Source organism: Mastigoproctus giganteus, chromosome 4 (genome assembly GCF_048544385.1).
Source record: "Mastigoproctus giganteus isolate SK-2022 chromosome 4, ASM4854438v1, whole genome shotgun sequence".
Taxonomy (NCBI): Eukaryota; Metazoa; Arthropoda; class Arachnida; order Uropygi; family Thelyphonidae; genus Mastigoproctus; species Mastigoproctus giganteus.
The window spans coordinates 211453604-211477841 of NC_143578.1; the positions used below are offsets into that span (position 1 = coordinate 211453604).

Consider the following 24238-nt stretch of genomic DNA (forward strand, 5'->3'; position numbering starts at 1 on the left):
TGAACAGTAATAATATTTGGCACAGCATTTTTTAAATAAGCCATAAAACCCTTGTAACGGCCAATCACTGATGGTGCTCCATCTGCCCCTGTCACCCCCTTTCATGCCTACACCCCCCAGGGGGTGATATCACCCACTTTGAGAAGTACTGATATAGTGCAAGGAAGCCACAGGCTTTTGCTGCACTGGCAAAAAAAACCCCAAGTAGATAAGAAAATACAAATTATATGCTTCCCTCATACAGGTATCTATCCAGTTGACCTTTGAATTTATTCAAACTGTCAGCCTCAACTACCTGTGAGGGAAACTTGTTCCAGTAATCAACATCTTACTGGCTAAAAGAAAACCTGCAACCTAATCTAAACCTCAACACCTGAAATTTTAATTTATGGCCCCTAATTCTGGAATCTTTACAACAGTGAAAATTTCACCTTCATTCATTTTACTAATCCCTGTCAGTGCCTTATAAACCTGGTTGAGAAGTTCAATGTTTTTTTTTTTTTTTTTCAGATATGATCTCCATACTTGAACACAGTATTCGAAATGTGGTCTTACAATTGCCTTATAGTCCTACTGTATAAGGCAATTGTGTCTTACAATTGCCTTATACAGTAGGACTATAACCTCCCTGCCTCTACAGGATAACATTCAATAAATAATCAATAGGACTCCATGGGCTTTCCTGACTGCTTGTTTACACTGTTTAGAAAACTTCATATCTACCCATATTGTAACTTCCATATCCCTTTCTTCCTCTACTGTTTTTAATTCAACTTCAAGTGTATAATTTATTTTGGGGTTGCTCTTTCCCAAATGTAAGTCCTTGCATTTTGCTGCATTAAAACTTAGCTGCCAGTTTTCTGACCATTCCTGGAGGCTGTTCAAGTCATCTTGAAGGAGACTGCTTGGCACTGATCATTAACAATTCTACCAATCTTTACATAGTCTGCAAATTTTGACATCATGCCTTCTATCCCTTCGTTGATGTCATTTATGAAAATGAGAAACAACGGTGGTCCAATCCTGGAGAGATTCCATAATGACTGAAGCAAACAGTTGAGGGTAAAGTTAATCATTGAGCATAGTTTATAAAATAAAATAATTTATTCTAAAATAAGTAGGTATCCCACTATAGGAATGTCAAGTTTTTTTCCAAGAATCTGTACATAGCAAGTCATTAACCTAGTAGTAATAAAACATTTTGTTGTTGTATATATAAACTGAGATAGTATAGCATTAGGAACTTACCAAGTACCTGGTTGCACCACTTTTAGTGTGCAACAAGACTGGGTAAGTTACAGCATTGACTCCATGAGATGCTAGAGGGTGTCAACAAGTATATTAACCCACTTGTTCAATGAGTTAATACAGACTATGTATAAATATAGTGCAAATGCATCAGGAATACATAGCTATATCTGAATAAATCAGATTATTAATAAAACGGCATCGTTTTAAGTTATATCTCATATTGTGAATACCTTCACAACGAGTTGCCATGATATTGCACTACTTCGAATAAGTAACGCTTCACCTAAGGAGAAGACTAATGTTACTTATTCTCAGATGGATACCACCACCCAGACGGCACCGTTTCAGGGCTATTTGGCCCTTCTTCGGTGGGTGGGTAGGTACCCGAGTGATGCAATGATGGCAAAACAGTTATGAAGTATAACTCCACAATATGAGAGATGCCTGATGGTGTATCATGTATTGAGACTCAAGCGTTTAGGGCATAAGCCTCAAGCTATGAAGGAGTCTAGACTATGTATAAATATAGTGCAAATGCATCAGGAATACATAGCTATATCTGAATAAATCAGATTATTAATAAAACGGCATCATTGCATCACTCGGGTACCTACCCACCCACCGAAGAAGGGCCAAATAGCCCTGAAACGGTGCCGTCTGGGTGGTGGTATCCATCTGAGAATAAGTAACATTAGTCTTCTCCTTAGGTGAAGCGTTACTTATTCGAAGTAGTGCAATATCATGGCAACTCGTTGTGAAGGTATTCACAATATGAGATATAACTTAAAACGATGCCGTTTTATTAATAATCTGATTTATTCAGATACAGCTATGTATTCCTGATGCATTTGCACTATATTTATACATAGTCTAGACTCCTTCATAGCTTGAGGCTTATGCCCTAAACGCTTGAGTTAATACAGTTAACAAGTGTATTAACTCGTTGAACTGTCAGCATTGTGAGATGCTGGCAATTGGGTGTATTGGTACTGGATCTGATACCAAATGGCCTCATTCCACAATGCCCCACACATGTTCAGTTGGGATGAGATCAGGTGAATTTGATTTGATGAATCTGGAACGTTCCCCAAACCAGTCCAAAACTACCAGCTCTGTGACATGGAATATTGTCCTAATTGAAGATGTCTTGGTGATCTAAGATCTGCTAGTGGGGTGTCAGAAATAGTTGTCGCTAGTGAGGCACTGATCGAAGATATACCAGGGACCCCAGATTCTTCTATCTAAACTGATGTGCCAATAAACTCAATCAAAGAATCTCCCATCCAAACATGCTCCAGACCCTTTGTGTAGTGGGATTCAAGAACCTCATGGAGTATACGTCTGCATAGTGCACTTGAAAATGCAATTTATCAGACAAGCAGTTCATTTCCAGTTATCTACCATCCAATGCAGAATGTATTTGGCAATGGCCCTCTACAGGGTGCATTTACTTTTGACAGGCCATCAGCAAGGACAGTTGGGGTGGATTACCAGCAAGCAATAGTCCAACTGCACTAGTGTCCTACACAGCTGAGGTTCATTTTAGCCACCAAGAGAAAAATCAAGAGTCTTGTCTAGGCTGTCATAAAATGTGTACAATTTTTCTAATTCTGAAAACTAAACAAGTTTGGTAGAGAAGTATATAATGTCAGTGTTTGGTTTAAAGGGAACAAAATTAAAACAAATAGCTTCCCCATGACAGATGTGAGAAATATCACATAGGGAAAATGCTGTGTAAGCTCCAATGGTGAACATATTCAACACACAATACTTTCTCTTTGGACCACACTTTCTTCATCATGGATCCCTAAGTGCTGAATGCTGCACACCAGTAAAGGAGAAGAAACTTTATTGAAGCATTCCATATTTAAATGAATTGCCAAAAATAGTTAGTAGAAACAACAGCAGGGTTGCCACTCCCACCTGAATAACTTCCATTGTCACCATGGAAATAACCACAGTATTTAAGAAAACCCATCAGACTCAGTATGGCACAGAAAAACTATCATTTAACAGGTGGTAGTAGTAGTGGCATGTGATGCAAGAAAGCAAGATATGAGTTTATGCAGCATTAGCCAAAAAAAAAAAAAAAAAATTGCAAAACAATTCCCTCTAAATGTTTGTCCAGTTCCTCCTTAAATTTATTTAACCTATCAACTTCCACAATGACATATGGAAGTTTGTTCCAGCAATTAACCGCCCGCTGGCTAAAGGCAAATTTCCACACATCTATTCTACATCTGTCTTTCCTCAATTTGAATTTATACCCCCTTAGGTTTGTAATCTGAACAGGTGGAAGAATCCCATCAGAATTCAGCATGCTCAACCTATTCAAGGCCTTATACACCTCAATCAGACCACCTCGCAGGTGCCTAGTCTCCAGACTAGGAGCAGAACAATGGCCTGCAACTGTACCATAACAGCAGCATGAGTCACATAACTCTCTCTGATGCTCAGTGCAGCTTGCAGCAAAGAGGAACCTGTTAATCTCTAGGCATCCAACCAAGGACATAGCCCCACTCTTGGGACAATATTTTTTTTTTTTTTTTTAGGAGCATTAGCAACTAAGGCCATATTGCTCCGGGGATATGTGGTGGTCATTCCCTGATCTTTCCGCATCCTCCGTATTTGGTGGTTGCGGGCTTTTGTTCTCTTTAGTTGGTGGGTCAGAAAGCTGCTAGCTTGGGGGGGGATACACGGAATAATAGATTAAGAGTAGCCACTGGCAGAGGTGATAGTGATTCTTGCACTGCTTCTATTGAAATGCAACTGAGCAGCAGCCCAGAAAGCAAGGCAATGGGGATTTCCAGGACTGCTGGGAGTCATAGTGGAACAAGTAAATACATGGGCTGTGTTAAGGTAACTAAGAGTAGAAATAGGTGCATGTGTACCAATGCTAGGAGTATAGTTAATAAATTTGATGAGCTTAAAGTGCTAGTCAAGACATCAAAGGCAGCTATTGTTGGGATATCAGAGATGTAGTGTCACACAGACATTAGTGCAGAATTGGAATTTGGAGAGTGTAATGTGTACAGAAAGGATAGACAGGACAGGAAGGGAGGATGGGTTATGCTGTTAGTTAAGAAACAAAATCTAAGGAAGTGCATCCAATTGATGGTGGACAATGCAATGTTGAGTCTGTTTGGTGTGACATAAGTACTGGGAAAAGGAAAGTAGATGCGTGTTATAGGCCTGATGAGTATAATGAGCAATTGTGCTGAGAAATAAAGAGTGTTATAATGGGGAAATTTTAATTTCCCAGAGATTGACTGGAATTTGTGGGTTGGTCACTCACACACTAGCAAGGCTTGTGGATTTATTGGATGATTGTTTTCTACAGCAGCATGTTTGGGAGGCAACTAGAGGGCGTAATACTCTTGATCTGATTATCAGTAGTGATTCTTCATGCATTAAGAATCTGCAGATGGCGCCTCTGTAGCCAGGTGCAGCAGTGCATAGCACATGCTTCTTGATTAGACCGGGGGTTCAAGCCTGTGACCACCGCATATCCCTGGAGCAATATGGCCTTAGTTGCTAATGCTCCTAAAAACCAAATAACAACAACAATCTGCAGATAAAGGAACCATCAGGTGGTAGTGATCACAGTGTGCTGAAGTGGGATTTACTCAAAGAGGTAACTACCATTTATATTGTAGTGTCTAAAACATCTGGAGTGTTATAATGTATAGAGTATTGTTATTTTGGTTTTTAGGAGCATTAGCAACTAAGGCCATATTGCTCCGAATCCAAGAGTAATTTACAGTTGAATAGTTAACATCTTACATGTAATAGCACTGAATGTGTAACAATGGAACTGTATATTTGAAGTCCTGAGTCCACAAAAACACAGTTCTCTGGCCAATACATGAGACAACCAGCTCAGGAGCACATTTTTCATGAAAAAATAAGCTGCAACTTATTTTTTCTTTTCTTATGTACAACAAAACTCGTTAATGGTAAAAAAAAAAAGTGTTCAATTTAATTATCTCTATGGGGAGAGTTATTCACAAATGTCAACTAACGGAGAAATGTAGTTCTATCATTCTTAAATTTTCTGCTTAGAATCAAGTTTTGAGAAATTGGTAACGTATCCAAGAAAGTTAACAGTGGGTATAGATAAAACCTCCAATTCGGATGACCGTATTTAAAAAAACATTGATTTCTAACAAGGAAAGAGGAAAAAACTGCTAGGCCACCTGTGTGAAGCATTGTGTAAATTAACAATACATATCTCAAAGACTTCAAGCCAATTTTATATATAAAATCACAAAGATCATAGTCTTTTTCTTTTTTATTTCAGGAAGGCATCACAAAATCTAATTTTAGCAACCACTATTATCCAAGATAAAGGCAGCTTGGATAAGGGAATACTTGATTGGCATAGAATGTTTTAAAATCTAGCTTCAGTTCTTGTCGAAAAATGTAGAAAGGTGGTAATAGGAACATATCAGTTGGTAAATGTACATTTAAAAACTGGGGGGAAAAAAGTGATTGTACATTTACATACACTTATACAAAACAGATTAGAAAAATCCTTGTATGTTTCACAAACACAGTATCTTAGTGAATAAAAAATATGAATTTCATTCTTATTGCCTGCAGCTGCCAACTACATAGGAAATACACTAATAAGCTTTCCAAAAATTAATGTAAAATCCAAGCTTTATTTTGGATAACTGCAATTGCATTATATAGGGAATGAAAATTATGTATTTATGAATATAAGGTTTAATAATAAAAAAAAAGGGAATGTAGTAACAGAAAATACATATCTATGCACAGTTCAAAGATTAATTTTAATTTATATGTCAGTTATGCTTTTCATTGAAGCACTTCAAAATTATACACAACTGTACATGAACAGGAAGCACTTGATGGCATCTGAATCACAATTTATAAAATATTTGAATTACTGAATTATTTGACAACCCAGCAGAGGAGGTAAAGCATTTTGGCATGGTATTACATTACAAAAACTTTCTCAGCTTCTTTCAGGTCAAAAATTTCTTTTGTCCTTGGGCATGTGACTTTTCCACTGTTTTCTGTGGCCATCTGTTTGAGGGACTACAATTGAAAATAAAATTTATTAATGCATTTTTAAATTAGCACTAATGCATCTTAAAATAATACTAGAGAATTGTCATTGCACAATAAAGCAGTCAATACATAATACTGCTTTGTGATGCAAAACAAGAGAATCAGAAAGTAATATTTCATTCCCATTATTTGGCATAGTTTTAAAAATAATTTAAAGACATAGGATACACGATATCACTATATTAAACTGATTTATTGTTGATGGTTTCTATGCTCAAGCATAAAATGTTTTTCCAAAAACCTTCAGCTTATAACAGAATAAATCAACAATTATACAACTTTACTACAGTGAAAGTGTGCATACGTAATTATTTTGCAATCCCTTCAATGTGTATTGTTACTAAAGGTTGATATAAACGAAAAAGAATTTAAGGAGGTATGTCAATTTCTGCACTTAATTATGAAATTAAGTACATGCACGATATATAATACTTTTAATTAATTAAAAAAAAAGTTTACTATAAAACTTTTGTTGCAATACTTCTATTTCAGCTGCCAATAGAATGCACAGTCAGTCCAATTTTTCCTTTGGAAATAAAAGAACTGCAAATGGTTGTCTGGATGTGGTTTACTAGACATCCTGCTTTTCTTTCTGGAAAGTGTATTGATGGCTCTCTTCCATGTATTACACAGATAGTTACATAAATGTGATTGAAAAAAACATACAAAAGAAGGAAAGTTCTTTCAACAATCCCTTCCTTTCACTTTATATAATTTCTATATTTGTATACACTAACCACTAAGAGTATTTTTAATGGAACAGTGGCCATGAATATTCAGGGGTGTCTCCACACACACACGTGATAGCCTCTCCACGTAAATCTTTCTTTTCATTTTAAATACATTATTATTAAGTGAATGGCATGCAGGACATCCCTTGTCATTGTGAAAATAATTGTGTATTGTACATAGGTTTTTACAGAATAAGCAGATTTTTGTCAAGAAAATATTAGATTAATATACTACTACCTTAAATCTATTTGCTGTATTTAATGAAGGTATTCTTAACTATTTAGAAAATGATAAAAATAATAAAAACTAATATGTTTGAACAGCATGTTGCACAGATTATCTTTATCTAAATACCTGCAATGAAATAAAATGAATTTTGCAGTTCCTGAGTGAAGAAAACATCCAAAATGTGATTTTTAGACTAAGTAATAAACAGATTCTAAGCTTTACACAGGCAAAGTACTTTCATTTCAAGTATTTTAGATATAAAATATAGTAACCAAAAATTTAGATTTTTTTTTTAACTACGTAATAAAATTCAAATAACTGAATTTTTCCTTTCATTCTTTGTACGATGACAGCAATAATTTTTTTTTTCTTCTTTTACCTTCCCCACAAAACTGGAGGACTATAATTATTCAAGATTCTGAAATCAAGATATTAAACACTAATTTATGATTAATAGAAGTTGGTTAAAAAAAGTTTTACTGTTAGTATTAGCCATATACTGATGAGCCACACCAGTTAAAAAATGAAATGTATAAAAGAGAAAAACTACCTATATATTTCCCTAGATGTTCAATTACTCTTTGTTTGTATGTCATCAACCTGATGTCCTTAGAGGATTTTTTTTTCAGTCTAGGGGAGGGGAAAAAAGTCATATGGAGCCATCTGGTGAATTATGGGTATTGCTGGATGAGTAATTCCATTGTTGGCCAACTCTGCAATGAATGCAATCCCTAACAGAGCAACCAGTCTTTGGAGTTTCACTTTTCCATTCTTTTCCTTTGAACTGCATCACCAAGGATATCTCAGAACTTTAACATAGAACTGTAGAAAAAATTTGTACAACACCCTCACAGTCAAATGATACCAGCTACATGGCTTTTGTTTTGCCTTTTTTTTTTTGGTGTGGAGAAGAAGTTGTCCACTGGGAATGATGCTGGTTAAGATAACTGAGATAAATGCTGTTTCATTTGTGTTCTTTCCAATTTTAAAACAAAACTTTACACATATTGTTTGAAACAACATTTTTATTATTGGCTGAAAATAACAGACTGTCATAACCAAATGAACAACTTATTGTGTGAAGGTAAGGATGAAGCACGTCTAAACACCTTATACTTTGTTGCACTACATGCTGTTCTCTCTCTGCCTTGAACAATAAATATAATTTCTGAACAGACCTCAGCGTGTTTAAACATTTATTATTATTTTAAATCAACATTGGCTACGACTTCATTATCTAAAAGAATCTGCTCCTTTAATCTTGTTTTTTTTTAAATGCACTACATGCATCTAGCTGGAACTATTTTCTCTATTAATGAATGTGCAGGAAGGCTGCTGTACACCTTGTTATTAGAAAATTTCACTGAAATCATATGTCATCACAACAGCTCAGTAATTTCTAATGAAATGTAATACAATTTAATTATACTGTGATAAAAAAAACAAAGGCTACAGTTAAGAAAAAATATTTCTTTATATAGACAAGCTGACTCATTAAGTAATACAATTTCAAATTTAAATACTTACTAGTTCCCCATAAATATAACCATTTGGCAACATGAGAGGAGGATTGTGTTCGTTTAAAGGTTGGCCTGATATGTAGCAGACTAAACGAGACTGAGAACAATGAGCATAGGGTAATGGCTGAGCTAAAATGTTAAGAGAAGGACTACACACTGGACAGTCAGGATTCCTCTCTCCTTCAGGCTTGTAACACTGGCTAAAGAATCTTATTAAGGAAATATTTTTTAAAGTTTGAACAAATAGCTTATTCAGAATTAAAAAAAAATCCACCAGCTTAGCAGTACTAAGTTGCTCTATGAAACTAGGAGTAAAGTGCTATAATTTATGCTGTTACACTAGAACTGTTCAAATACACAATGGAAATTATTTTGGTTTATGGCAATTTCACCAAGTGGATAGTATTCATTTCTTATAATAAACAGATACCACAAGGTTATATTGAAATGGAAATTATTTTAAATTTTAACAAAGAGAATTAAGTTTAATGTTAAAGCACAAACAAGGCTATGTTAGATTCTAGAGAAGATAACTAGCATTGTAGAACAGTGGTATTCAACTGAACAGTCAGGGTGACAGAAAAATCTTTTGAAAACATCTCATTCTAGTGTGAGGATGCTGACCCTCCATCTCATTGGTAATAAGTCAACTAAAATTTCCTGGAAGCTGTTATATAACTTCTCTACAAGACCATTCAGGTGAACCTACAGACCATCTGGGGCCTTTTGCCTGTTCTTTGTCTGACTTGTTTGCACTATTTTATTACTGAACCAGGGTTTTTGGGCCTTGTGTACTAGTAAATAGTACTTTCCATTGAAGTAGAAACATCACTTCAATGGTCATTTTTACTATCCATTCAATCTCTAACAGTGCACAAAAAACAGTTCCTGATGCTCAGCATTATACTTTCTCTGTCTAGAATAGTTTTTACCTCCATCAGTCTATTTTAGTTTCTCAAAGTACTCACATCTCAAACTATCTTTTTGTAATTTGATTTTGACTTCTGAGGTGCAGTTGATATTATGACAAATTATTAACTCAATTCACTTTTAGAAAACTGTTATTAAAATTATTGAAACTATAGTGAACACTTGCTTTAATCCTTAAGCAAGCAAAATTAGAAAAATACATGAGTAGACATGCTTGTAATCTTTTCTGGAGTGGGTTTTTTGAACATGTATGGGCCTTGAACAGTGAGTTTTTTTTTTTCCACTAGTGAGCTTTGTGGAGAAAGTTTCTTCATGCTGCCATCTATTATAAATTGTGGCTACAATTACCCAGAAATACAGATAAGAGATGATAGCACTCACTGGGTGATCTGTTATATATTTTTGAAGCATTATTTGAAATGACCTTTTAAAAGATATAAGTACAGTAAACCCTCGCTATTTGCAGGGGTTACGTTCCGCGAATACTGAGTTATGGCTCCCATTCAAAAGTATGTAATATATAAGAAAAACTAGTCTAAAATTTTGTCTATGTATGTATTATATGTACCTTCATAATATGACTATGTACATAGTCATATTATGAAGACAGTACATAGTGAAATGCAAGCATATAGCATCGAAATGAAAATAAGAAATAATTTAATATTAAATGTAATATTTATTAGAAATTTCAAACAAATCTTTCAAACCAGCGCTTTTGCTAGCAAAAAAACTTATCCCGCCAGTGCTGTCACCAGTTTCGCTAAAGTGTTGATAAAGGAGTTTTGCCTTTTCACGAATGATGAGTGAACTTAATGGAATTTTATTTTGAGTTTGGTCTTCTATCCACAGATTTAAAGCCCTTTCCATTTTTTCTAATTTAACATCACGAGTGACAGAGCAAATTTTTGAAGCAATTGGCACGTTTTCACGGACACTACAGCGGATTTTTTCTTCCGATTTTTGGACTGATCGTACCGTTGACTCAGTGATTTTATAATGTTTTGCCACTGAGGAGACACTTTCACCATTAGAAATTTTGTCTAATAGTTCAATTTTATTCGCTAATGTCATCACCTTCTTTGATATTTTCACACTTCCCATGTTATTCGTAGCCATATTTTTGTACGGGTTAGAAAGAACTTGTCCACAATAAAGTCACTTTCTTCATTTACACACTTGAAAAAGTCTGTTTTACACTGCAAAACGGTAGATTTATCATTTTTGTAAGTAAATCAATTTATAAATTGATAAATTTATTCAATTTATAAGCATATAAATTAAAAGCAAACGACGAAACCTTCCATGACAAGCGCATAACACATACTGAAGAAGGATTAGCAAGAAACATCCACGCTCGCGATTTTGTCACCCCTCTCCCCCCACCCACTGAGAGCTGTTTTAACCAGGAAAGATAATTTTAGCCACGCCCATGTTTTTTTATGGCGGAAAATATTCACAGCGCTTTAAAATTTACATTTTTTTAGGTTTCATTTTATATTAAATCAGCGATCGTGAAACTGCGAATACAGATACCGCGAATAGCGGGGGTTTACTGTGTATATCTCTTTAGGTGCCACACATATACAGGTTAATTTTTTGAACAGACAAGGAATAGTTGAAAAACTGCATCTTGTGTGGTGGAATCCTGATTACTTAACTACAAAAAACACTCTGTAAACATGCCAAAAAACACATAATTATGCAAGCAGCAATGAAAGCACTATTGCTGTCTGAATTTTTTTGTGGCCATACATTAATACTAATACAATTACTGTTAAAAATGAAAGTAAAAATGATACTGGCAGAATATTAAAATTCATGTGATGTCACTCTTAATTTTTCTTCTTTTGGCACATTCTAATTGCTAGTGCACCCATTTGTGAATTTCAATGTTTGATATTTATTTCTTATGTCTTTTAGATTCAAAATGCACATTCTTATATTTATGAACTGTAGTAATTTCCTGACCAGAGTCAGTTTTATTTGCATAAAACATTTCTCTTTCCCAGTTGTGGATAAGTTTGTAAGAAGAATAAAAGCTGAAATAAGTGTTCCTCTTATTCACTGGGAAACAGTGATCTGACAACATAGATTTTAAAAGGAATCATTGTTGTTGTTGTTATTATTATTATTAGGAGCATTAGCAACTAAGGCCATATTGCTCCGGGATATGCGGTGGTCATTCCTTGACCTTTCCGCATCCTCCGTATTTGGTGGTGACGGGCTCAAACCCCGGTCTAATCAAGAAGCATGTGCTACGCACTGCTGCTCCTTCCCACCTGGCTAAGGAGGCGTCTTGGAAGGAATCATTGTAGAATCTTTCTGAAACTATTTATTTTATAGAAATTATGTTGAATTTGGTGGGGGGGCTTCAAAAATGTTTCAAGGGGTAGCCAAAAAAAAAGATAGAATGCTACTGTTGTAGAGTATTTGGGTGTATTGGCAAAAATGACCAAATGAAGTATAACATTAAGAGAAAAAGTAATGCATGATATGGTAGAAATAAAAAATATAAAGTTCTTAATTGACAAATTAGTATTTCATATCAAATAAAATAAAGAAAAAAAAGACTAATTTTACATTAGGTAAATAATTGAATGGAGGAGGTAAACAATTAAAGAAAGCTGTTCAAAGGAGATGAATTATTAGTGAAAGGCTGTTCAGTCGTTTTACTGTTTGGGCTAGTAGGGACAACAGAGTGAGTAGTATAGAAAATGAAAGAATGCTGAAATGCTTTCCACTGTGTGAAGCAAAGGGCATGTCATCATTTCTGGTCTGAATGAGCTACTAAGTGACTGACATGAAAGTTGACTCAATTTGACCTGGCCCAGACATTGGAAAGACTGACAGATTAAGGTTTGAGGTGTGTATTGATTCTTCACATTTGGTTTCAGATCATTTGGCTAGTTTGACTGGTTCAATAGAATTGTTAAGAATGTGTGCTTAAGCAGTTAAGGCTGTCGGACATCAGTATACTGTGTCTGTAAACGGTTATGTTCTATGGTTAGTTTACCTGTTTTGCAAGGTGAGAAGTCTAACGTTTCTTAGAAGAAAACTGTGGCCCCCACCCAAGAAAACAAACTCAGCTATGGTGCCAAAAAGGCTCAAAAAAAAGTTACTAAATACAAAAAGTTACCTATCTAAACCTTGGTCCCTGAGGCTTATCACAAACATTTTTACAGGATAGGGGTTGTTATATGGGAGTCTAAAACTGATATGTAGGTCCTGTTTGGTCAAATTTCAATGAAGTCCATTCATTCTGTGACAACCAAATCCTCTATTTGCACCTCTGTGATGGTGGGTAACACTGCACCTAGTATACTGGAAGTGACCACCCATGTGTGAACCAATATGAGCAGGGCTCTGTATAATGTGGCATCCATATCATACAGAGGAATGGCCGACCCTGTGTTTCACCAGCGAATATTGCCCACTGACTGGTAGACAACTCTCATGATTCAGTGAAATACTGCCACTTTGTTATTGGAGAACTGAATTGGTGAAACCCATGTTTAGTCTCCAAAGTAAAGCACTGGCACCCACCCCATTTCCCAGGCCATGCTGGAATACCAGGAAACGAACGTGCGGACTATGCCGCTAAGCATCCATCCAACAGAGAATCATCACAATATGTTCCATATCTCAACTACAAATGTAATATACGAAGAATATGTAACACTGGCTAAAGAATCTTATTAAGGAAATATCTTTAATGTTTGAACAGCTTATTCAGAATAATAATAAAAAAAAAAAAAACACCAGCTTAGCAGTAATAAGTTGCTCTATAAAACTAGGAGTAAAGTGCTATAATTTACACTGTTACAGAACTGTTCAAATACACAATAGAAATTATTTTGGTTTATGACAATTTCACTAAGTGGAGAGTATGCATTTCTTGTAATAAACAGATAGCACAAGGTTATATTGAAATGGAAATTATTTTAAATTTTAACAAAGAGAAGTTTAATGTTAAAGCACAAACAATGGACAATTCAATAGCAAGCCCAAATGCATAATAAACTCCTCCAAATAAAACCTGAAATGTGCAGTTATAGTCCTCCAGCTTCTGTGTAAACAGACGGGAGGAAGTAATCTTAACCAGAGAGTGAATTGGCCACAGTCAACTTACTCACCTTTATCTCCTCACAGGTAATGTTCCTCCGCAATGCACACGGTGCAACTCTCCTCTTACAATGAAACATATTCTCGTTGAGTGTACTTTGTACACCACTGACTACCAAGTCTCGTTTAGCTTTCTTCCAAATCTTAAAGAACCCCTGACTACCACATCATAGGTAATGATGCTAATCTGCTGGAATTTTTCCACTTTATTAAACAGATAAAATTATGTGATCGTTTTTGACTGATGTCATAACAGTCACTATGCATGTGTAACATTCATAACGTTATTTAGCGCAATATGGTCTAAGTAACCCTTGCATCAAAATACAACAACAACCCACTGCATTTCTTCTATCATGCAGTAATGATTTGTCTTTTGAGGTTATGATGAGGTTCATGGAGAGATGCAATATTCCTTACATTTTGAGAGTATGGTTTTATGATCTTCTTCCACTGACTGGAAATCCTATCTATAGTTTTTTCAATTTCTAGTCTGAAAAACCTTGCCCTGCACAATCAGCCTCAACTTCTCAAATATCTGCTACCAATTCTTTAAATACCGATCTCCAGGTAATTCTCCAGTGGGGTGAAACTTCAATTCTTCTAAAACCCAGTTCCATTTTATTTCTTGCAAAGGAATTTACCACTTCAATGACATGCAGCTTTCTAGATAGTATATATCTATCTATCTATCAGGGATTACCTTGACTTCCAATCTCTCTTGGCATGAACACATAGCAAATATAGCTTTCTCTGAACCAAAAAAAAACTGTTTACTTTATTCTCTCAGCATTACTTTTCTTCTAAACAAATACTCACTCTGTACAAATCTCAATTGTGTTCAACCATGGAATACTGTTCCCACATCAAAAACTCTCTCAAGCTTCTGGATTCCATTCAAAGAGGACAGTTAATTAATGACCTACCTCTACTTGCATACAAACGATTTAGTTTTAGGTTTTAATTTTATTGACGCATTAGCTACTAAGGCTATAATGCACACATGCAAACGACATGCATGACTCATATGTACAAAGCACAATCCTTGTACTAGTATTCCTTGCTGGTAAAAGTCCTTTTCAGTCCCTTGGAGCCACTTCTCACTTCAGCATTTCTCTGATGCTTTCACATAACCCATCATAAAACTGCTGCTATCAATTATTTCCTTCTCTGCTATTAAAATCTCTACCACAGCTTTCTGTTCTGACAAGCTTTACTGATTCCATTTTTAAAACAGCCTACTATAGTACCATCCATCTGAATTGTGTAGTCCAAAAGTGAGGAAAGTTGAGAAATAAGTAAACATGGTTTTTTTTTTTTTTTTTGTTGTTTTCCATGATTTGCTAATATTGTGCTTTTTAGATACTATGATGTTCTCTAAGTATATGTATAGATTTGTTGCACAAGAACAGTAAGAGTTGCACCACTCACTCCAAAAGCTATCCGTTTAATTGTTAAATTGCATTATAAAAGTTGCTCTATAAAACTAGAAGTAAAGTGCTATAATTTATGCTGTTACAGAACTGTTCAAATACACAATGGAAATTATTTTGGTTTATGGCAATTTCACCAAGTGGAGAGTGCATTTCTTGTAATAAACAGATAGAACAAGGTTATATTGAAATGGAAATTATTTTATATTCAATGGCAAGCCTAAATGCATAATAAACTCCTCCAAATAAAACCTGAACAGCAGTTATGGTCCTCCAGCTTCTGTGTAAACAGACGGGAGGAAGTAATCTTAACCAGAGAGCGAATTGGCCACAGTCAACTTACTCACCTTTATCTCCTTACAGATAACGTTCCTCCGCAATGCACACGGTGCAACTCTCCTCTTACAATGAAACATATTCTTGTTGAGTGTACACCACTGCCCACCAAGTCTCGTTTAACTTTCTTCCAAACCTTAAAGAACCCCTGACACTCTACCACATCATAGGTAACGATGCTAATCTGCTGGAATTTTTCCACTTTATTGGGGAAAGTTGAGTACTGTAGTAAATAAGAGTTTTTCAGCTTTTTTTTTTTTTTTAAATAACTTTTTGTTAAGAGTAAAAAAAAAATAGGACAAATTTCTGAGCAACCCTTGTGAATTATTTACTTTAAAGCCTTTTTTGTACAAATAACATCATAAAGGATACGGAGTTTTAAGAGCTGAAAGACCAGCTTGTAAAGCTACGGAAAATACAGAGAAGTTGCTTAGTTGATAAAGCTTAAAATTCTCTTGTCGAAATTGTTGCACCAACATTTCCCATCGTGATTCATCGAGAAGTTCCTGAAATGGCAAAAACATAGAGAATATATAAAATATAAATAAATAAACATAGTAGTACAACAAAAAATTAATACATAAAAAAACTTAGAAACTGAGTAAATAAGTGACTTAAATAACAAATTCGTCTCACACAGTATTATTGTTCAACATCAACAAGTAATGCAGAGATCTTGAGGAGATTTTGAATGCAGAATTCACGGATCCCAGGTTTAACGAAACAGAAAAATATCCAGACAGGGACTAAATTTTATCACTGTTCTGAGTAAGTTGTAGCTTAAATGGGTTATCTATCTCCTATTAAAATTATATGCTCTCTGTAACAAGCTTAACCTAATGTGAGAGGTAAATTTTATTTAAAAAAAATAGTTGTACGTACTACTTTAAAAAAAAAGAAAATGTCTACGAATAAATCTGCATTTACTATCTATTAAAATTAAGAAAGTAAATTCTACTTCAAGATTCACTTTAAGAAAACAAGCTTAAAAAAAAAAAAAAAAAAACCACACAACGAAACTACCACTAATGCCACTTAAAATAAAATTTCCATCAGTGGTCTCAGTCAAGGGTTATTTGTTTTCTTTGAGGTTTGTATTAGAAAAAATTGTACCTCATGAGGTTTGTATTAGAAAAAACGTAGCTCATCGTGGACTGGATCCCTTATTGGCATAAAATTAATAAAACATCAAATAAATATTATAATAATATGTTTACATTTCTTTTTGTTAATGATTATGGAGCATTTAGAGATAATATTTATATTATAAATGTATATGTTAATTAGAAAATTTTATTATGTATTTAATTAAAAATTATCACACACATGTACAGTGAACTACAGAAAATACACCTGCTCACAAACTATATTAGACTGGCTATATTAGTGTGGCTTGCTCACACCTGCAGAAAATCTTCATATAGACAAGAACGTACCTCCATGATTTGCTAATATTGTGATTTTTAGATACCATGATGTTCTCTAATGTACATGTATAGCTTGGTTGCACAGCAGGACAACAGTAAGAGTTACACTATTCACTCCAATAGTTGTTCAATAAATTACTAAAATCAATATAACATTTCTTATATTGAATGTCATGTCAAATCACTTAATTTGATGTTACATTTTTTTAAATGTCACATCAAATTAAGTGAACTTACAAAAATGCAAAACTAGACTACTGTATTTTCCAGACTGTAGGATGCTCCTTTTACATGAAAAAAATGTTTTTGCATAAAATTCTCCTGCATCTTATGGCCTAAGGGTATACAGTGGTCTTTATCTTTAGTCATGCCATGACTACATGATAGTCTGGTCAAAACGTCTAGGCAGCCTTCTAACAAAAAGCTAGCTCTTTTATTGTGTAACCATTTCAGATCACATAACAAAGGCAACATAAAGGATGGTTGCTGAATTAAACACAGGATTATCTGCAATTGTTGAACATCTCATGTGAGGAGTGGACCCAATCATGATTTCATACCAAAAAGGGCATATGAAGTGACTAACCATTTCCCAGCAAAGTGAACAGCTGAAAAACAAGAAACAGTTAACATTTCTTTCAGAAATGTGAAATCAACAGTCCTTGATGGCATATCATTGAAGAAAGTGAAAGTGCAAACAATAAATCAGTAATGATGAGTGTGACAATAGTGACGACACATTATTAGTATTATATATGTAAAAGCTTCATTCTACACTGAAATTTTGTTTTATAAGTGTTTGTTTTGTGAATGTTTCAAATGCTTGTATATGCAATAAAATGTTTTTTCTCCCAAAAAGCTGCCCTCTAAAACACAGGTGCATCTTATAGTAAACTCACCACAACATGTTAATATGTAGCAAATGCCATATATTAATATATGCAGGGCAGGGTAATTTGCTCCCCCCCCAAATATGAAAGTTGGTTCCACCTTGGCCAGTGCTGGCTCATCTCATCTTTTATTATGTTGGAATTGTTTATTCTCTGCTATTGTGGGTGGGGCAGGGAAGAATAATCACATATCAGTGGATGTTGAGTGTATATTGGTTATACTGCTCTAAGATGTATGGATAAATGTATCACGGGCAACTATGGGAAACCAAAGGATGCACTTTTTATTTCTCAAAGGTATAGGGAAATATTGTGTAAATAAGTCAGAACTAGGTTGTCAGCTTTTATACCTTAGGGTACCTACTTGCCCAACGATGAGGCCAAAAAGCTTTGAAATGTTGCTATCTGGGTGGTACTCAAATGAGAATAAGTAAGAGCAGCTATCTCTAATGGGGAAGTGTTACTTATTTGAAGTATAAGGGGCAAAGGCAATTCGTGAAGGATTTCACAATATGAGATATTAAAAAAAATTATGCCTTCAGTTACAAATTTTGATTTGTCTTAAAGTTCAGCTATATAGTAATGATGGATGCATTAAACAACATTGTCATAGTTTCAATTTTACACAGTTTAAAGCCTTCTGCACTAAAATTTCATTATTTCCTAAAAATATTTGTATGATAAAATATAAGAAAAATCATGATAATTCTAACAAAATAAAAAATCTTTACAAGTAAATTAGAAAAAATACATAAAAATATTTAAAAGACAATCCACTTTTAATTACCTAAATCCTGTAACTGGCAATTTTTACAGCATACAAATCATTTTTGTTTGTAGTTACAATCTGCAATTAACAACATAAAAATTCTGTATGTCATAAAAGGCATACTTGTATATGATTCTAAAAATGTGGGAAAAAAACAAATTACCTTGTAAGGAGATATATCTGTACTAGTAGGAAAAGCTAAAAGACCCATAACATGCTGAACATCTTTCAGTTGATCCTCCTCCAAACTTGTAAAATATTTCCTAGCATGCCTAGAAAATGCCAAGAATTTATATACAATGTGATCTATAGTTCAGTCCCCATTTAAATATTGATATACTCTATTGTTAATTATAGGCAATAAAAGCTTGTGCATGCACTGCTGATGATTTTATTTTGTTTTCTTTTATTTGTTTTTTGTTTCTTTAAAACAATATATTATTCTGAACTGCATAATGGATCAAAGTTATTTCAAAATTTATTAAAATTTCTGATATTGCAATTAATCCCTGTTACTAACTACATAGTATAAACTTTTGAGGCTGCAGATGATGGCGGAAGCAAGAAACAGAAAGACGTCATTTTAAATTGGCTATCAGTCAGGAGTGGTTTGTTAATGGGAAGTATTTTTTTTTTTTTTTTTTTTCAGGGTAACCCTAAACATAAGTTATTAGAAAATGTATAAACACAAAATTCATTTTAATTATAAATTTGTTCAAACCAACCCCCCATCTTATGAACGGCCTTTGTTTTTAGCAGCTGAGTAGTCAGTTTTCTCTTTGAATCCTCTAATTCTCCTGTATTATAGTACCATAATGAGTTGAGAAGATACTTATTAACATTAGACTTAAGTTTCTCTAATTATAATATTCAGGAAATATGTAAGGAAGCAGGTTGTTCTAAAGAGTGTGCTTTGATACAATCCATTTATTCCAAAGAACAAGAGGTACCAGCTAGTCATGGAATAATATTTCATGATAAAGAAGATTTATGATCTTTAAAATGTTAAGAAGCAATGCTGACAGCAAAAGAAAAAAAACTTTTTTTTGAAGCAGTGAAATTAATATGTGCGACATACTTAAGCCAGAAGTCAGAGATATCCATGGTTACGATATGTAATTGTATCTACAAATCAGGATGATCAAGGTAAAAACGGGAGCAGCAGACTTTACAGAATCCCAAAGCAGATTCATAAACATTCATAAACCTAACAGCAGATTAATTATTTTAATTATTTAAGTTCTATAAATTATTTTAATTATGACAATTTGCTGTATGTGACAATTCTGTACATGATAGTTTGGTGTAAGAGTATTTTGGTGAATTCTATGAGAGAATTCAGTGTTTAAAAAAGCAAGATCAAAATGCTTTGCTTTAAAAGATGAAGTTAGTGATCCAAGTATGGTTCATATTTTTGATAACATGCATTAATCACCTTAGTTTATAGATGCATTAGCATATATGTATAATTAATCTACTTTTAGCCATGCCCATTCAGCTGTCTGCATGTAATAACTTGACTCCTAGTGGATGAATTTTTATAAAATTTTATATTTGGTTCTTTTAGAAATATTTGTGGCCCTCCTAAGTTTCATTAAAATCAGAGCAATAGACATTTGGCAATTATTTTTTTGTCATTCCAATGTAATAATACTACTTTCAGCAAGCAGATGTTCCTGAAATCTTACATTTAGCTCTTTTAGAAATATTTGTAGTGTGTTCTGACATTTCATTAAAATCTGACAAACAGAAATCTGGGGACTCCAGGAAAGGGGATCCAAAAACTATCCATGCACCTGGGGTCCTGGATAGGACTGTATGGTCCTTGAATAGCAACATTGATTGATTATGTGTTTATAATCTTCAATGTGTGGTTTATATTTTTTCTCACAATAAATTAATTCTCTTGGCTGTCAGTCCATATCGCAAAGTTATTACAATATGAATGGCCAGTTCTGCTGAAGAAAATAGGCACATATTCATTTTCCAACTTGTCTATGAGTAGAATCAGATTGAATATGTTTACACAAAATAAACTGGTTAAACATATACATTATTTTCTTTTTTCTATTATTTTCTTAGTTTCTGCATTCCTCACTGTCTAAGTGACCAAAATCTTTCTTCCCAACCTTTTACTTCATCAATTTTCTTAATTTCTAGCCAGCATGCACAACAATGAATTGTTGTGCTTACACCGAGTTCTGCTCACCAAATGTTTATAGCCATTAATTTCACCAAATTGTCTCATACACTGACCTACCATGCACTAAATTGTACAATTTAGTACATTATACTCAATTGATGCAATCCTCATTTCTTCAATGAATAAAAATTAAACAAATTCATAACACTTTTTTGATTTTTTATGTTATACAGTCATACTGAAACAATATCAACATGAATTTTATAAGTAAGGTCAAACTTAAAACTGAACATTTCCAGTTATTCTGCAACCTGTACAAAAGATATTTTTTTAATTTGCAAGCAGTTTTTACTATGTACGTTTGCCAAAATGAAGCTGATGGACACTTAAAATTTTCAAAATATTTTCTTTAAATTAATGTTTTTATTGCAATACTTTAATGATTATTAGTAATAAAATAGTTATCCTGTGGCCTTCAAAACATATTTCCACACATTTTGGCAATGCTGTTAATTATTTTTCTGACCTTTTTTTCTTGTTGACAGCTCAAAATTTCAGCTATAACAAAGAACAGTTCATTCTAATTTTCTGGTTTCCTCTTTTGCCAATCAAACTGCCATTGAGTTCCACAGGCACTCTGCATCACCTTCAACATCTGTCCTTATTACACATTTTTATTTGACACAAATAATTCTCTTTTGACGTTGTAGTAAAAAAAAATCACCATTTATATCCCATCATTAGAGCAAAAAGAGAAATCTACAATGGAATTCTTGAAATTTTATTGCACACAGTCTGTAATTTGTTTATATTCAATGAATGTAAATTACTTTACTTTATTATAAATGTTTAAGAATTTATACCTGATTTCTTGAAACTTTTTTATTTGACAATTTCAGCCACTTGCTAAAGCAGTTAGTCTAACATAATACAATTACTAAAGGAAATTATGCAGGAGCTTTAGAAGTGTTAGCATTTTAAATATACTTTCATATATATATAAGTTTCTGGTTTAATATACACTGGTCTTCAAAGAAAGTGCATCACCCCTTAAAATTGTAATTGCATCCGAACGACGTAAGTATATGGCAATATTTCTTACAGATTGCATCAGATAAGATTGACATGCATAGGTGATGATGTAATATTGCATCACCTGTTACTTTCAGCTATATAAGCACACTCTGCAAGAGTTGCAGTCATTCCTTGCTTGGGTCAGGATGGTGAGTTACGTGCAGTTGACGTCACAAAGAAAGAGTGCTATTGTTGCTTTATGTGAGGAAGGATGTTCTTCTCGTCAATACTGCTTATAGAGTATCTTGTAATCAGTCGACAGTGAGTAGATTTCTTTCCGAACTCAAGAATACTGGTTCTGCTGATAGGAAAAAAGGAACCGGATGCAAACAAGTCTCTACACCAAAACAGGACTGCGTTTTGAAGTGTTATGCCTTAAAAACTGTAAAGTTTCTTCATCTGGGCTGAAAATAGAATGGAAAGAACATACAGGAGTGGTAGCAAGTGCAGTAACAGTCAGAAGATGCCTCTTCAAAAATGGACTTGTAGCTCATCGTCCTAAGAAGAAGCCCCTCCTCACAGAAAATATGAAAAAGCCCTATTAATTTGGTGTAAGGAGCATGTCAAATGGATCCCCGAGCAGTGGAAGTCAGTTATTTTCTTGGATGAGAAGAAATTCAACCTACATGGCTCTGATGGGAGACAAACGATTCACCGTAGACGTGGTGAAGAATACCATCCAGACTGTATGGCGTCTACAGTGAAATTCCCTACCAGCCAAATGATATGGGGGTTCATTTCGTATCGTGGAGTAGATCACCTGCAGTTCATAAAAGGTTCCATAAATACCAATGGATACCTGGCTTATTGGAAGGCAAATTGCTGCCAACCATTAGACCATTTCAACCTGCCAAGTAACTGCATCTTTCAGGATGACTCTGCTCCTTGTCATTGGGCAAAAAGTGTAAGTAGGCACTTCTGTAGTTACTTTAGCTTCATTTCTGCATTACAGGTTTGACACTACAAGCTGACCTCAATTAACACGATTAATTTGTCCCGCGAGTGCATTGCGCAAAATGGAAACGCGTTAATTGAATATAATAATTAATAGGAAAAATTATAATTGGTCCTTAAGCTTCAGGAACATCCATAAAAAAAATTTTAAAATACCTTTTAAATAACTTTTTAACTGTATACCATGTAAAAGATAATGAAAATAATTATGGAATTAAATGTTTATTGCATAAAAAAATAGTTCCCAAACTGTGTGCCACGGAATATTTTATATTTTCTAGGGAAACAGCGATACTCAACATCTGTCGGACACAGCGCAAACTACTTAATAAACAGAACTGTTAGGTATTTCTTTTGATCTAGATGCACAGTGAAAAAATTACTGAGACACTATGCCATGAACCGAGAAAGTTTGGGAACCTCTGACATAAAATACACAACAAAGAAAAAATTTGTTACAGAAATATTTGAACAATGTTGACTTTCTCTTTTCATCAATCAATTTCCGATAGCCGACAACAATCTTCTCTGGGCCCTGGTGAAATAAATATCATAGAGAACCTCAAACCTTTTGTTTGAGGTTCTCTGTGATATTTATTTCGACCGTTATCTCCTTCACTGTAACATTTTCATCTGGCTCATTTAAAAATTAGAATTTTTAAATGCAAGTCTGCATTGACTTTATTAGCGGGAGACAAACAAGTAACGTCATCTTTCGATGGTTGATGGAACACACTGAGGCAGGCAAACGTTTGTTTATTGCTCGTCTGATGAGCAGTAAGCTTAACGTGCGATTCAAATATTTTTCAACTATCACATAAAAAAAAAAAAGATCGCATTAACTGGAAATTTGCATTGTGTAAAGTGAAAAGTGGTATAATTTTTTCAAATAGCAGTAACTGAAAAACGTGTTGATCGAACTTGCATTATGCGAGGCTTGGCTGTAATGTATTTACATTTGTTACAAGTGAAAAAATGGTCCATTACAACTCTTAGCTGGCCAGGAAACAGCCCGGACGTGAATGCTATAGAGAACTGTTGCCATCGTGTGGAATCTGCAGTTGCCACAAAGAAAACAAAGACCTTCATGAACTTCCGGAAGCCATAATTCGTGTTTGGAACCACAAACTATCAGTTGATTTTCTTCAGAAATTGATCTTGTCAATGCTTCGATGGTGAGCTACTGTCATCAGGGCCAGAAGCAGTTCAACTAAATATTAGTTTGCACCTAGTGAACTTTTCGATTTGTTTTCCATTTAAAATGATAAACTGAAGGTTTCTGATAACATTTCAGCCATAATTATCGTGTTTACCAATTGTTGTATAAAG

General features: G+C 34.2%; 1 protein-coding gene across 4 annotated transcripts in view; it reads right to left on the minus strand.

Annotated features, from left to right (window-relative positions):
• Positions 1–6140: 6140 nt before the first annotated feature.
• Positions 6141–24238, minus strand: part of Kaz (E3 ubiquitin-protein transferase Katazuke) — a 157322-nt gene continuing 139224 nt past the window's right edge. For 3 of the 4 annotated variants that reach the window (XM_090371159.1, XM_090371160.1, XM_090371161.1), the window contains exons 8-11: positions 18902–19010; positions 16025–16158; positions 8836–9028; positions 6141–6315 (exon numbers count right to left, since the gene is read on the minus strand). In XM_090371159.1, the coding sequence (XP_090227285.1) occupies positions 6214–6315; positions 8836–9028; positions 16025–16158; positions 18902–19010 (538 nt within the window). In that variant the 3' untranslated portion in view covers positions 6141–6213. The remainder of the gene's footprint in view (positions 6316–8835; positions 9029–16024; positions 16159–18901; positions 19011–24238) is intronic. The other variant, XM_090371162.1, reaches the window with a different exon arrangement.